This window comes from Equus przewalskii, unplaced genomic scaffold (assembly GCF_037783145.1).
Source record: "Equus przewalskii isolate Varuska unplaced genomic scaffold, EquPr2 contig_12967, whole genome shotgun sequence".
NCBI lineage: Eukaryota > Metazoa > Chordata > Mammalia > Perissodactyla > Equidae > Equus > Equus przewalskii.
The window spans coordinates 1-16,671 of NW_027227121.1; the positions used below are offsets into that span (position 1 = coordinate 1).

The window sequence follows — 16,671 nt, forward strand, 5'->3', positions numbered from 1 at the left end:
GGCCTTCCAGCTCCATCTAAGGTAACCCAGCCAACTCCCACCAGGCCCCTCCTCAATTCCTCCTTCTCTGCCACAACCTCCCGTTTCATCCTGGTGAGATTCACGTCTCCCTCTTTTGTCCTCCAGTGCCCTTCACTGGTGCTTCCATCATGGTGAATACAAGCTCTTTAATAGAAAAATCTCTCTCTGCTCTAGGACACCTTAAGCCCTTGAAGTTAGGGGTGTGCCTCATCCCCCACAGAGCTCGGCACATGGTCTCTGTACAACGTGCATCCACAGAACCGCTCCTTCCACATTTCTGTAGAAAGCGTCTTTCCTTCTGTATAAGAGATACTTGCACACACTGTGAGGAAGGAAAACAAACCCTCCACGCCTTCCTCCACCATCTGACATTCTTTCCCACTTCAGGGCCCTCACCAATAGTGGAGGTTCCCTACACGCCTCAGGTGACCCCTAAGGACAAGGGGGAGACCATCCCCTGACCCTCGAGGAAGACACCACAGGGCCCTGGTTCAGGAGTTTTTGTTACTCATCAACCACTTGTGGAAAAGTCAGGGCTCAACTAGCTGGAAATCAACAATGAAAGAGGGTTTCCCAATACACATCAAGGGAACTCACAGTTTCATCACAGAGAAAAATTAAAATGAGAATAAGCTTGGATGGGATAATAGCAAGACACTCTTAAATGAACAGCACAGGTCCTTTTCTTCAGGCCACAGGTGGATTTTTCACTCTCTCACTCTTCATATAAGCTACCTTCTATATGTGACCAGGCATTATATAAATATTTATGAAAAGAAATGGACTTAGGATAATATTATAGTAATAAGAAAAGGGAAGATATGGGGATTTAACAGTAAAGCTGTAGCATTACCCTGATAATGTCAGGAGTAAAATTACTTAGAAATTTAATTTATGAATGGAATACTATAGTCCACAATTAAAAGTTAAACAGAAAAAATAAGGGAGCCTCCAAAATGGTATGGAAATGACTTTTTTTTCTCAACTAAAAGAAAAACAAAGTCTTCACCATTGACTCAAGGTGGGAAGGAAGCATAGACCCACAACCCCTCCAGGCACATCTCTCCAATTAAGAGCAACCCAAGGTCCTGGAGGTGTTGGTGAGTGGAGAAGGTCCACGGTCAGTGGAGGGGCATGAGCTCCACCAGTCACAGGGCACAGGCCCAGAAAGCCATTGTGGCTGGGGCACCTGAGGAAGACATCTTCCTGTCACCCCTTGAGACAACCTGTTGTCTTCATGTCGTGCTTGGGATTGTTTCCAGACAACATGACAATCCCCCACAGAAACAGTGGGACATGGAGTGGTTTTGCAGCAGAAATTAAGTGGCTGCACTTCACAATGTGCTCCCTACCTCTCTGTGCAGGGTTCTGCAGCCCAGGTCTTTGCAACATTGGTTCGTACGGCCTGTATCCCTCAGGAAGCCTCTTTTGGGACATTATCTCCAATCTGGAATATAGAAAAGGAATGGACTTCAGTAAGAATTACAACACCAAGTCCTTTGCTAGGCACTAAACAGCTTAGCCTTAATACCTCAAAAACACCCTTAAAAAATGTTTTTCAAAATCCCACACCTGTGTTTCAAGTGAGCGGCTTCCCTGCTCTGCTCCACTATCTCCCTCTCCAAAATCCGAGCCTTGATCTGTTGGAGAAAAATACACCCAGCTTCAGTTGTGACAGACTGTGCACAAAGGGAAGGAAGGAAAACAAAACTTACCCAACTATCTTGAGCATTCTTCTCATGCACAGCGATCTGAAAAGCCAACAGGTTAAAAACCCTATGTTAGGGCTTCCAAGGGCCATTGTAACCCTCTGCATTGGGTGCTGAAGGATCCAGGAGCTTTGGGCAGAATGCAGGTTACCTGGTGTCTGAAGGTGGACTCTACTTGCTGCACCTGTTGCCGCATTTGATCAGTTTGTTGCCTATGAGTGACAATTGCTTTCATCAGATAAAGCACAATATTGAGGATGATTTTAAATAATCTGTCCATGTTCCCATTATCCAAACTGTACCCTTATACATATCATCCAATCCTATAAGACACATTTCATGAGGTTACAAAAGTAAGTAGGATCAAAGCGATTGCTGCTTTGTTTCCTTATTTATTATCGAATGCCTGCCAGCTTCTCAGTTGATAGAATTCCCTTGCTGATTCTCAGTATCTCCCTAATTTATCCTGCAGTGAGTACCTTTCATCATACAGCTTGATTCTTCTTTTCCTTCTATCCTGATCATGTTCCTCAGGACTACAACAACTGGGTCTCTAAAGTGGCATGCGCATATTTATTGATGAGATTCGTCTGACACCAAACTGCTTCCCTAAGGTTTCTAACAATTTTTACCTCCTCCAGAAACATTTTTGTGAACCACGTTTCCACACAGTCTGGCCAGCATTAAGGATCAGGAAATTTTTCGGAACTTCATTTTTTTTAAGTTAATATTTTAACTTGACATTTGTAAAACTTAACATTGTTCATTCTTGAGGGAAATCTCTATATAAATGTCTTCTGAACATTTGTTTGTATTTGTATATGAATTGGGTCTCAACATTGTACAAAAGTTTAAATCCAGCAAGGGTGTTATAAGTTGCTGACGGTCAGAAGCTGAACTCACTTGCAGCGCTGCATTTCTTCTGCAGCCAATTTCACCTTCTTTTCTGCTGATGAGAGCTGCTTCTCCTTTTCCACCCTCTCACGTTCTTTCATTCTCAGCTTCCTAAGAGGGGAAAAAAATATGCATTTTCCAGTAGCCCCTGTGACATTTTGCCTTTCTAGCCTCCCAGAAATCTAAAGGGCAGGATTCAAATGTCCCCTCCCATCCTTCCCCACAAATGCGTAGATTGACAAATATAGTGAGAGGAAAGAATTGAAGCCCCTCATCAGAGGACAGAGAAAAATCAAACTCCAGTCTGCTGGCAAGTCTTTGGCAATTCTGAGTTTCTCTTCCCAGTTCTGTTTTCCTAGTCATTAGTAAATAAACTAAACAAATATGAAAAGCACATATGAGATGCGCCATGTGCCCTCCCACGCTTGGTCTCTTGTGACTGGGACAGCGTACGTTCATTTTCTTTCAATGTGGAAACCAGGCCTGACCAGCTCTTCGCAACTAAACACATTAGGATGAAGCAGGAGTTCATGACTTGTCTGACTTCTCCCAGGGAAAGTCCAGAGGCCATGACACAGCCATGGATCCTCCCTGGACATGGTGTAATAACATTGGATAATTAACTACTGGACATTTCTACAGTTCAAGAGTGGAACTCCTGCCACCTACTTCAAAGGTCCTAGTTGAGCAGAACAGAAACTGTTGAATGAAAGGTGATCTGAATTGCCCCATAGTCAGGGTGTTATCTCCTGAAAATGGAAAGCCTTCGAATTGAAGATATTGATCTGCTTTAATAGCAGATTGATTTCATTAACAAATACTTTGATTTCATTGACAGTGAAGGCAGCAAAGGGCAAGGGCTCAAGGCAGATTTGCTGTGTTGCCTTTAAACTACTTTGTTCAAGGTTCTGATTCAAAAGATTCTCAACTTGACGTTGCATTTGCTATGGATCACACACAAAATTAAAAGAGCTCTAGGAAACTGGGACAGAAACACTACAGAGAGAAAGTTCATGTGTTTGTTTCTGGCCAGCCAGGCAACCTTTCAGCAAATGCTGTCTGGACAAGCTATAAAGTAGTGGGTGCATTGTAAGGTGTTGAGGACACAGAGGGAAGCAGGGCACTATCTCCACCCCAAAACATCTCATATGTAATACAAACAAGATGCCAGTGTGGAGATAAAGCCCTACCTCAGGCTTGGGAAGGGATAAGACAAACCTGACTCCTACGGGAATAGAAGAAAAGTTTTACTTTTGAACATGGATGAGTGGGTGTGAAATCCCTCATCTCCCCATGAGAACAACAGGAAACATTGGCCAAAATATGAAAATTCATGATTGCACCAAATTGCTAACAAGCCAGTAGAGAGACATGAAGCCAAGATGGAGAAGAAGGAAGCCCAGGATTATGATCAGCCTGGCATTTGGGGCCACTTTCCCCAGGGTTCATGAACTAATTCCAGAGGGGAGTTTGAGTTGCAAAGAAGCTGAGGAGCGTTTGCACACATCCACGGGCACAGAAGTAAAACAACTGGAGTTCACGGTCACTAAATGAAGGTCATCCCTAGAAAAACCTGCAGGCCTTAGCTGGGTCCCAGGAGATGACACACTAAGAACAAAGGTGGACAGAAAACACACTGGCCTTAGGAGGGATTGAGCCTTCAGTGAATGGTCTGAATTGCTAACTGGATGATTAGGATTCAGTAGTGCTGGCGTCCCTGATCACCCGCCAGATATAAACTCCCAGATTTTCTGCAGCAAGATAACAACAAAATAGCCCTCAATTTTTCTCTAAATATTTTCTACCCAAAGTCTAGGGTTTAATAGGAAATGATAAACATATGGCAGGTCATGACAATATGATGAGATTGAAACCTAGAGTACAATGTAAATTCACCAAGAGGGTTCCAGATAATGAAGTGATTAAAGTTGGTACCAGGACTCATATCCTAAATTAATTACAAACAGGAATCGCTGATAATCAGTTGGAATGGAAAAGAAGATGCAGATAACAAAAATCAAGGCAGAAATGAGAAACACAATTCTGTACTGACTGAATATGGTGAAAATACAGTGATAAATATTGTACGAAATTATAATTATCTACATTGGTCTATACTTTCACTAATACAACACTATTTGTAACTATCAACACTTGAACATCTTACTTGTCTATGACCATCTTGCTTTGTCCAAAGAGTTCATCAGTCACGCCTATGTTCATCTTCAACATTTTTAATTCAGCTTCCTTTTCCACTTTAATAGATCTCAAAGCCTCACAGTTCTCTTTTAGTGTCTTTCTCCCTTCTGTAAAGCATAAAACAATTTTCTTTGTCTGTGTGCACACATTCTCAAGAACTGGGTTGTGATGGGGAGAGGAGAAAGGAGAGAATCCTGAAGGCTAGAAGACATTTTTTACCTTCCCAGTGCAAACTTATTTTTAATATATGGAATTTTCTTCCCAACAATCAACATACCTTCCAGATTACATTCACTAGATGTCGAGGCTTTGTGGTTCGAATCCTTGAATCCTCCACTCATATCTCCTGACTTTAAGACAGATTTGAGAAAAGATATTCAAGAAGCAATGATTGTACAACAATGTGAATGTATCTTACACTACTAAAATGTACACTTGCAAGGGTTAGATGGCAAATATTAGGTGTATTTTACCTCGATTAAAAATAAGAAAATTTAAAAGGAAGTAATGATGTTTAGTTCTCTGATTTATATAACCTATGGGAGGAACTTTTTGTTATCTGCTCCTTCTTGCCCGTAAGCTGAGCATTTTCCTTCTGTACCTGCTGTTCTTCAGACTTCAATTTTGGTTCGCGGACATGAACTTCATTAAGGGGGATTCAAACCTAAAGCCAAACATTCTCACTAATGACTTAGTTTCCAAGAAGAAAAATCTCTAAAACAATAACATATAAATTTAATATTCTAAGACATGACATATTTGTTCTTCATCAAACTTAAGGTGTACAATGAAATTCTTGCAGCAAATCTAGGTAGTTTACTTCTGAAATTCCTGAGGTGTTCATTGAAATATCAACTTTTAAGTTCTCTGTAGATTTTTCTTTTCTGCTATCTACATGCAGGATAGAAACAAAACATGTACTGGATTTCAATAGGAACACCGGACGGTATGCTAAAAAGAAGAAATGCCAACCAGACATACCCCACATCAGCCCCTGTTTCATTAAAAGCGGTTGATCCAGTTTGAGCCAAGGAGAAAAGTCAAACACAGAAATAAATGAGGAACTAAGAGAATAGTAGAAGTCAGAAATATTTCATGGGCACTCCAACTTTCTACTATTGAGACAATGAGATACTTGACTGGGGGACAAGGCAAAAGCAAAGAAGGTCTAAAACCTTGAAGCCAAACGGCTCAAATGAGCAGCTTTTCTTAGTGGAAGGTAAATACTGTCACTAGAATCACTTTGAAAATTCCCTGCTCTGCACTAAGAGGGATAGGACTGTTCAACATGGCTAGACGTCTCTAGTACTCTCTCCTACAATTTCTCAGTTCTATGTTTCTTGGAGGAGAGGAAGTGCTGGATGATATAAAGAAATTACCCAGGGTTGTAAAAACAGAAAAACATTCTTCCTAAGTCCTTAAATTTAAAAAGGCATTGTGGGTATTAGTACTTGGAACAGCAGTGAACAGCATGGAAGAATGCAGGGCTCAATTCACCCCATCAACAAAAAGGCTCAAAATCAAATTATGGTAATAACTTGGTAGCAAAACTCTCACCAAATCCCGATTCTCGTTGTTTCTATCTCTGTCATATTCCAGTTCAGCAAATATCCTTTCAATGATGTCATTAATGTTTTCCAGCATTTTGATGTTTTCCTTCAACAAAACATATAGAGATCAGCAATATTTACTCGTTACTTTTACTTCTGTTTTTAGAGTGTAATCTATGAAAAAGAAGGGATTTTTACCTTAAATTTCCGTGCTTCATCACCGAGAATCTTGTTCTGCCTCTTAGTTTCTTGAGCAAATTTATTTTCTTCATTGAGCTATACAAATAGTAATAAAGAATTCAGAACTCAAAAATACTTATTATAGTGATAGTGAAACTTATTCCCCCATGGGTAAGTCTTTACAGAAATTTAAAAAGTGGTACTTTATATATAAGATGCTTGCTTTGAATTTAGACTGTTATACAACATAATGAAATGTCACACTAGGTTGAAAGAAGGCACAGCAAAATAACTAAACTAGAAGAAAGTGGAGGTACTTCAAGATGAAGCCATGAAAACAAAAATTCAAGGATGATTATACCTTGTGTTCACAAAGAGATAATTTTTTGACCAGTTCTGAATTTTCTTTCAAGTAAGTCTTCATCGTATAAGAACTGTGACGGAAATTAACTAAAAAGAGAGCAAAACCATTTCTAAGATTATTACACAAATGAATAAAATTGAATTACCCCAATGTGTCAACAGCAAAGGCACATTATTGGCACTATGACCATAAATAACATTTTAGCAGGACTATGATCCTGAAGAAAACAAGTTTTAGTTAGTGGCATTTTAAATATAGGAAACAAGTATGGATATAAGAACCCTATTTCAATGAGATTCCTATTTAATCTTTTTTCGAAGATGGGGAAACACAATAAAATGTCTTAGACTAACATCCCATCGTAACCAATATTCTTAGAAAATGTGAACAGTTCAAACAGCCCTGTCATCACCAGAGGGGAAACAGAAAATTCAAGCAACCTATGTACTTACATTCTGTCCTCCAATTATCAAATAAAATAAACAGATCAGTACAATTGCTTTAAAAAACAAAAATTAAAAACCTGGCTTCCTCCAGGTTTTCCCCACTTCCCCACTCGCTTACTAAATATTTCTCTGCAAAATTAAACTCATCCTATTTTCCCTACCCCTGTGATCTGTTCCTCCTCTGGCTCTCTTATCTCAATAGATGGCACCTCCTTCTACATTGTCATTTAGACTCCAACCGGCGAAGAGTAAGATTTTCAAGCGTTAAAAAGCCAATTAGACATCAAAAGTCACTGTCTTTACTCCCAATTGAATTAAAACTCATCAAACACCAGAACTGAGGAAATATTACAAGGAAAACCGAAGCCTAAACTCTTACCTTGATATGTTCGAAGCTTTATCTAGGAGAGGAAGAAACAAAATTAAATATGATGTCAAAACATACTATTAGTAAAAATCTATCATTCTGATAAAATATCAAAATAATAATCCAATGAGGTTATAATCATCATTTTGTTCAGCATAATGATTCATAGGATTAAAAATAAGAGAAAGTTATAATTCCCTGTTTAAGTCATGAAACTTCACAATCATCTCTGATAAAGAGCACATAGGTAAATAACTTATTTTTGAGCAAAAGACCTCTTTATATTCTATTAAATTAACACCAATCTATTTAATTTTGATAATGGATATGGCAAACATTTTTATAAACACAATAATGCTTCATTTATCTGATTGTTATTTTGTCAAACCCAATATCCACACTGAAGTCCAGAATCTGGGATTGTATTAAAAGTCTCCAATAAAAAAGGCAAAAGATCTGTACTCCTAAGATATGCCTCTTTCACTCAATAGAAAGGTTTTCTGAAATCTAACAGAGTTGGCTGTTTGCTGCATTGATAAACAATTACAACACATCAGGTCCTATGATTTTCAAAGACCACTAAATACATAAAGAGGGTCATCAGATGAGAAAGAGAGGGGGAGATGGCTAGAGGAAAGCACAAGCAACAACAGAAATGACAGCTAACATTTTAAGAAAAGGCAAAAAAAGTGCTTCCCAGACCCGAGTCATACCCTGTGGAATTATAGCTCAATAAAATCTAGGCAGGACCTCATTTTAATACCATGGAAAGGCACATTTTATTGACCCCCTAAAACATATTTCCCCTTTGAATAGTTTTAAATGATGATCAGATGCTGAGGCCAGCCCAAATGATATTGCCAAGATACTGGAATATCATTATGGTATCAAAAGACAGTTATAGTGATGTTTTTATAGGAAAATGAATCCATGGAAGGCAAACAAAAAATCACAGATATACCTTTAACTTCACACAATGCGCAGGAATCAGTGCACTTCCCTGTCCCCTGTCACCCAACCCTACAGGGAGGGACAAGTGGGAAGAGGGATGGGCTCACCAAATACTTAATATCTGTGTTTTCTTTTTGAAGGGGAAGGTTTATGAATTGCAGTTTTCTCACTGAAAATATATTGTTGTTTTGCTCAACGAGTTCTTTACTAAAATGGTTAGAGTATTTTACAAAGTCAACTTCCATTTCAAACATTAATTTGTGGTCAGATTAGTAGTCTAAAGGAAGCAAATCAAAGAGCTGGACTCCTGGATCCTGATCCAGCTTGTAAGGAGCTTGGAAATTGTCACTCCTGTCCACATAGCAAGAAAACAGCTGAACAAACTTAAAGTCAAAAGTTCTTCATAGACCTGTCAGAGAACTGAAGTCACAGAGCCAACTGTTGCCTGGAGAATCAGTGAACCAGACTGGCGGATCATACAATCACCACTAATTGGACCAGAAGCCCAAGGTCAGGAATCTCCACAGGAACTAGAACGCCATGGTAGGAAAACACCATAACGGATGAATTCCTGGATGCTCAGCATGAAGAAGCAAGAGATTAAAAAAGGCCCGAGTGCCCAATCTTGAGGGGTTCCCATATTTGTGTGAATTTTATCTCCAGGAGTCCTAACAGGTTCTCACAGGAAATACTGGAGAAAAATCCCCTCATTCTATTGGCAGGAAGGGGGAAAATAGCCATTTAGAAATAAACTCATGGTATTTATTCTTCTTGAAAAGACCTGCATGCAAGAGAAACTACTTTAGCAGAGCCTAAGTGGTATTTTTCCAAAGACTAAGTGACCTAGGTGAAGGGAAGTACCCAGCTCCAGAGCTCTCTCTTCTTCCTGTCTCACCTAAGAGTAAACTCAGCCTAATCCCAGCCAGATAAACGTAAATCCTCAGACTAAAGGCCTATTTACCTCAGTTCTTCTTTTAAACCAGGACATGATACCCAGCTTTCAACAAAACCTTATATGGCAGGCTAAAAGAAAAAACACAGTTTGAACACAGAGAGTAAGCATTAGAATCACACTCAGTATGGCAGAGATGATGGAATTATCAGGCTAAGAATGGAAAACCATGATGATTAACACACTAACAGGTCTGACACAAAATGGAGAAAACAGACAAGAAGAGACAGTGAATACAAGCAGAGAGATGAAAATTCTACGGGCCAAAAGGAAATTCTAGAAATCAAAAACACCATAACAGAAATTAGGAATGCCTTTGATGCATTCATTAACAGACTTGACATAGCTGAGGAAAGAATCATCAAGCTTGAAGAAATGTTAGTAGAAGCTTTAAAAACAGAAATGGAAAGAAAAAATCCCCAAAATAACACACAAAATCAAAGACTAGTGGGACAATTACAAAAGGTGAAACATACACATAATGGGAACCCCGGCAGAAGAAAGGAAAGGAAGAAATATTTGAAGCAATAATGACTGAGAATTTTCCAAAATTAATGATAGTCACCAAACCATAGGTCCAGGAAGCTCAAGGAATTCCAAGCAGGATACACACCAAACAAGAAAAAATGTACACCTAGGCATATACTATTTAAACTACAGAAAAGCAAACACAAAACATTTTGAAAGAAGCCTGGGGTAGGGCAGGGGCACGGGAGTATAACATCCTACCTATAGAGGAACAAGGATAAGAAATACATTCAACTTCTCTTGGGAAACTGTGCAATCAACAAGAAAATAGAATGAAATATTTAAAGTGTTCAAAGAAAGGAACCATCAACCTAGATTTCTGTAGCCAGTGAAATTCTCCTCCAAAACAATACTAAAAAGTAAGGAAAATTATCAGGAATAATGAGTGGCATCATTTTGATGGTAAAGGTGTCAGTTCTCCAAGAAGACATAAAATCCCTAATATGTATGTATTAACAACAGCGTGTCAAAATACATGAGGCAAAAACTGACAGAATTTCCTGGAGAAATAGGAGAATCCACTATCACAGCTGGAGACTTCAAAACCCTCTATCACTCAATGACAGACCCAACTTACAGAAATAAGATGTTGTTCAGTTCAGCTGTATTCTTACTGAATTTCTGTTGAACTGAACAACACCTTCAATCAACTGGATCTGCTGACATCTGTAGAAGACTTCAAGAGCAGAATATACTTTATTTTCAAGCTCACATAGAACATTCACCCAGATACACCATATTCAGGACCATAAAATTCATAAGAAATTTAAAGTAAAAGAAATCAGAGAAACTATGTTCTCAGACCACAATGGAGTTAAACTAGAAATCAGTGAAAGAAAGGCAGTTGGAAAACCACAAAAAAATTGGAGACTAAACACCACACTTCTAAAGAACACATAGGTCAAAGAAGCATCTCAATAGAAATTTAAAAATAATTCAACCTAAATGATAATGAAAATAGGACTTACTAGAATTTGTGGGATGCTGTGAAAGCAGCACTTAGAGGGAAATTTGTAGTACTGAATGCAAACAAAAGGTCCAGTGACTATCAAAATCCCTACTTATTTATGATTAAAAGTATATCCATAAATTACTTTAGTATACTCACAGCAAGGACAGTTTTCCAGTGGAAAATGATGAATGCAGAAATTCCCAAGGAGACAATAATAATGGTCAACTTCCACAGGATTCCCAAAACATCAAGCCCAAAGTGGAAAAGTTCATGTGGAATATGGACCAGCTGAAATAATGTTGAAGATAGTGAGGAACCTCAAAGACATTCACAATACATTTGTCACAGAGTCATCTTTAGAAACACTAACCCAGCCTCCAGGAGGACCACACCCCTCGAATGTCTCCTCATGGACAGATGGATTACAAAGGAGCAGGAGGAAACTTTTGGGAGCGATGAGTGTGTTTACTATCTTAATGTGGTGATGGTTTCATTGCTGCATACATAGGTCAAATATCAACAAACTGGATTCATTACAATGGTGCTGTTATTATACAGAAATTACACCACACTTAAGCTGGAGGAAAAAAAATCTAATACACACACTGTTCGAGATTTTATTTTGCTGGCAAACACATTTCAGATACTTTTTAAAATAGTTAACAGAACTTAAACTATGAATTTATAAACCAGTTAAAATTGAAAACTAATTAAAATCAAACTTATCGTGATCGGGAAGCCTAGGTCATCTATTGTATATTCATGAAGTACCTAGATAAAATTCTTTGGAACATCTCCAAAAGTACACCCAAATGTATGGAAGAATGGGAAAGAATAATAAAAAATGTGTGTTAAAGATACAAATGAGAATAATAAAGAGATGTTTATAGATATGCACACAACTGAGAGAGATGGGAGGCTGTTATTATGATGACACCGGGATTATTTCTCCTACAAAAATTAATTCCAGAGTTTTGCTTAGCTCAAGTTTCTAAAACTATTGAGGTTTACTTTTAATGTCCACTTTGATTGTGAACCAGAGCACATAATATCAGATTTCTGTAGTACATAGAGATTTGCATAATACTGTGATCTTGTATATTATGATTAAAACTATGAGAATTTAAGTTAGTTAAAAACACAATTCCACATAGCTAGTAAAAATAATTCCCATTCATATTTCATAGAATGGCACCTAAATGAATCAATAGCAACCATGAAAATTAACTTGTAAAGGAATACAATAATTCTAGAATGTCTGTTCACCAAAACAAAAGGCAAACACGTCGTTTTACCAAACTATATCTATAAATATTTTGGAAGAAAATAAACTCACACCTCAATTCATACTAATCCATGTACCAAGCTTCAGTTTTGTGCAAATAAAACTTCTCTAGAAAGTAGCCTCTGAAATCTATAACATTTTCATCTTCAGCCCTCACAGCTGGGGTCAGTAAAATGTGTGCTCATGGGGAACATGCACTGTCTTTGAGTCACCACTGTCAGAGAGAGAGCAGTAGCTCTCAGCACTTGGACAACCATGTGGATCAAATGCACAAAAAAGACAAAGACCGTCTGGTCACTACCTGATCAAACATCCCCAGTCGTGAGCACTCTCCTTACATCTGACAACCGTGGAGAGCTGATATCAGTAGTTGACTCCTACGTAGATGAGATCCAATGGGGCCAAAAAGCTGAGGTTCTGACAGTCAATGGCCATGAGCAAGGGTAGATGTGGGAAATGCAAGACAGGCGAGTTTATCCAGGTGCTCAAAGATGAGGTAGGGAAAGAGAGGTTAATTCATCTATGAGAATGGAACCTAGGTAGAGGGTAGGGGGAAGTTCCAACAAAGACTAACAAGAAATTTCCTCCTTTGTAGATTCAAAGGAAACAGAATAATTCTTCTTTGATTAGAGATACTCATTTGGGATGATTCTGCCTCAATGTGAGGGTTGTTCCTGACCACTGGACCTTTCCAGATCCCTAAGAATCTGGTGCATGCCAATCAAAACAAATCTACTTATCTCTAAGGGGTTTTCTCAGTCTCTCTCCCTCAATACTAGGAGTCTGGAATTTCTTTATATTTGGACAATCCTAAGGACATTAAGGATGCTTTTTGCTTTGAGTAAATCAACACTCTACACATGAATGCTTTACTAAAGAAAGGAAAACAACTCATTCGCCTCCTGGTCATGTCATTCCTAATAAATTACCCTTTATTAACATCGCAGCAGGATGCAGCCACTTATTTTCTGATGGACTTCTGAGGGCTCCCATCAACATGGTTGGACACAGAGTCCCTGGGGGTAGCTTCCAAGAGCAGAAAGGAAGAGATGACTTAGAAGTTGCTAAAAGTCAACAAGGCCGAAAGCACAGAGCACAAATGACATTCCACTTTTTAACAGACTAGTACCAACACCAATACTTAGATACCACTGTTCCCAGGGCTGCCAACCTTCACATATATGAACCATGTACTTATAGAAAAGCAAACTACACATGAGATGGGCCCTACAATTGCATGGCTTGAAACAGGATCTTGACAAGGCTTCCAGGAGACAGTCTAATTCCCATGACTCCTCTTAAATAAGAGTTCCTTATGTTTCTAAAAACAACTTGACTGAGCTATAATTCACAAATTAAACAATTCTTCCACTGAAGACATACAACTCAATGACTTTCAGTATATTCACAAATACTTCCTTCTAGACACTGTACAGTTACTATTTTCAGGTTTCCATCCTGTCAACCCTGCTGTGTTTGGTCCAAGCAGTGCTGACAAGACCCAGAATTTGATGTGCACAGTTCTGGCCAGAACCTGTTCAGGCTGGTCAAGCAACTTGGCCTGAGGTCCTCAGTCTTCAGGATGTCTGAGTTCCCATCAAGAAACCCATGAAAAATATGTTATTTAACCACCATGTAAAAGAGCCCAATAAAAAGGAAGAACCATCTGATGTCCAATGTTCACTCACGTTTGTGTTTGGGTAACCGGGAAACCCAAGCAAAAGGAGCCAGAAGACCAACCTCTGCACCTCCATGTCCTGGTCCTCAAGGAAGGAGGTGGGGAGGGAGTGATGCAGAGGGCGTGAGGGGAGGGGTGGGGTAGGGAGGTGATGAGGTGAGGGATTGGGAGGGGGTTGGGGGGAGAGGTTGGATTGAGGGTGGGATTGGGGTGTGGGTGTGGCAGGAAAGGAGCTGTTGGGCACCTGGGAGGGGAAGAAGAAGCAGGCCAGGGAAAGTACTGGGTCAGATCAAGTCCTGAGGGGAGGGAGGAGAGTTCAGACAGGTCAGTAGGTCAGTAAGTCAGCAGGACACAAGGATCAGGTGAAGCAGACTCTCAGGAGCAGTTAGAGGGGATGAGGGCTTTGTCCTCCTCCAAGCCTTCTCCTGTTTGGCTGCTGCCTTAGCAACCCCGATGCTTTATACTCCCTTTTGACCAATCCCCTGCCTTCACCCCTGGTTTATCACAGTGGACACCGTGTGACCTTACGTTTAGAATGCCCCTCCCCCAACCGGTGCCTCCCCAGGAGCCATCCCAGTAACAGGTCCTCTTTGGAACCTTCACAGACCTTCTGGTTTCTAGTCCTTCCCAACCCAGGTCCCCTGTCCCCCACTTCTGGGCACCCCTCTTTCCTTTCTGACCTCCCAAGGTTTCCCATGGCCATTGGCTGAAAAACATACAAAGCAAAGGATGACTTGTAAGTGAAATGAAAAGAGAATCAAACACACAAGCAGAGTGGGAGGGTTTCACATCCCTCTCAGCAACTCGTACAATAAGCAGACAGAACATCCGTAAGATGCAGACGATCTTAATAGCAAACCACCTTAATCACCCAGATTACCTATATATCTATCTATAACCATGTAACGACTGTTGGGGGCAGGTATGATACGTTTACAGAATTAACCCTATTTATTTTGTCTATACACAAATTTCCATATATTTCAGAGGAATGAAATCATACAGAGCATCTTTCCACAAAGTAATTGTGCTAGAAGTCACTGATAAAAAGCTGACTGGAAATTCCCACATGTTAGGAACCTGAGAGGTACCTTTATAAATAAAAAAATGAGTATAAGAAGAAATCCCAAAAGAAAAGGGTCTATCTTTGAACTGAATGATATCATCATGATAAAATGGCAATAAAATACGTCTCCACCTGCCCTGGGAATTCCACTCTGTGTGGCGGATTGTATGGTCTCAAAATCATCCTCGATTAAACAGACATCATCACAACTGAAACAGTGGTGAACATGTCACTTTTCTGTCACCCTGCTGTCTGTTAGCATGGGTTTTGCGTTATGAACCTCAGTGGGGAAAATCCAAGCTCACTCTCATGATTGATCTCCTGGGATCTCCAGGAAAGTGAGCATTTTAAGAGAGAAAGTTCATTATCTTCTCTCCTGGGGGACCTGGGGACAACACCCAGGGAGCTTGGCAGCACCAAGAGTGACAGGTGGGGAGAGCCAAGCAGGTGGGCAGGGGCCCGGAGACCAAGACAAACCCCACTGGTGATCACCTCTCCTGGGCCCCGTCACGAGCTACCTAAGGCTCTGTTCTGCGTGTTTACACACAGTGTTTCCCCAACTCATTCAGGCCCATGGCAGCTTAAAATCATTGCTTTAAATCCCACCACATTTTATTATTATATAAATTTATAGCAAACAGGAAAGATTCCATCACTATTATAGTGGAAAATCAGCGTCTTTTACCGTAAATATAAAGAAACCATAAAAAACAAGAAAAGCAAAAACAAAACAAAACAACAGTGCATATGAAATTCTGTTTAGATGCTGTTGGCTGCCTAAAGAGCCCCAGAGATGCGCCGTCCTGGTTACACAAGGAGAGAGCAGTACAGAAGGGGTGGAAGTCAGACTAGCCCAGAAGTGAACGGGAGAGAGGCCCAGCCTGTAACGGGCTGGGGACTTCCGTGAAAGCTTCCAGGGTCACCCTGACCATAGTTCAAGCAGAGAGGAAGGAAACAAGGAGAAGTGACAGAGGTTGGGGGCCTGGAACAGGTGAGATCATTTCTGCAGCCGAGGAAGCACTTACTCCCCAAATGCACGCAGTGTGAGCCTCCCGTGCAGGGGAGCCCTTCATGGCCCCTGGAGGCCAGGCCAGCAGCCTTGGGCTTAAGACTCAGGTGTGCTGCTTTCCAGCTGTGTGACCCTGAGTGGGTTTCCTTCACTAAAATGGGAGTGTCCATGCCTGCGTCCAAAGACTGTCCTCAGGACAAGAAAAAGCCTCGTGCTGAGCCCCTGTGCACATCAGCAGCAGCATCCCCCAGGGGCATCTGTCCTCCCAGAACTGGGGCCTTGAAGGTATGCAGCCATTAAAGGCAATAAGGATGTAACCAAAGGCCCCTCCTCTTGTGGGCCTGTGCTGAGCACTGAACTGTGCAGGCATCATCTCATGGGATCCTGAGGTCAGCACCATCTCTATCCCCGTTGCACACATGGGGAATCAGCTTCAGAGTGGTGAGGGAGAGGGCGGTACCAAGGCTGAGCAAAGGGTCAGAGGGGACTTGGGTCTAGGAAGGGATGTTGGGAGAGGGGG

The 16,671-nt window shown here is 40.5% G+C and overlaps 1 protein-coding gene across 10 annotated transcripts in view; it reads right to left on the reverse strand.

The window, feature by feature from the left end:
- Positions 1–16,671, reverse strand: part of LOC103545434 (transport and Golgi organization protein 1 homolog) — a 51,141-nt gene continuing 34,470 nt past the window's right edge. For 7 of the 10 annotated variants that reach the window (XM_070606766.1, XM_070606763.1, XM_070606770.1 and 4 more), the window contains exons 4-15: positions 11,270–11,401; positions 7,743–7,764; positions 6,915–7,003; positions 6,572–6,649; positions 6,381–6,479; positions 5,101–5,173; positions 4,792–4,930; positions 2,634–2,735; positions 1,882–1,942; positions 1,737–1,772; positions 1,594–1,661; positions 1–1,468 (exon numbers count right to left, since the gene is read on the reverse strand). In XM_070606766.1, the coding sequence (XP_070462867.1) occupies positions 1,231–1,468; positions 1,594–1,661; positions 1,737–1,772; positions 1,882–1,942; positions 2,634–2,735; positions 4,792–4,930; positions 5,101–5,173; positions 6,381–6,479; positions 6,572–6,649; positions 6,915–6,977 (957 nt within the window). In that variant the 5' untranslated portion in view covers positions 6,978–7,003; positions 7,743–7,764; positions 11,270–11,401 and the 3' untranslated portion in view covers positions 1–1,230. Of the gene's footprint in view, positions 1,469–1,593; positions 1,662–1,736; positions 1,773–1,881; positions 1,943–2,633; positions 2,736–4,791; positions 4,931–5,100; positions 5,174–6,380; positions 6,480–6,571; positions 6,650–6,914; positions 7,004–7,742; positions 7,765–11,269; positions 11,402–12,699; positions 14,539–16,671 lie in introns of those variants that run through there. The other 3 variants (XM_070606760.1, XM_070606761.1, XM_070606762.1) reach the window with 3 other exon arrangements.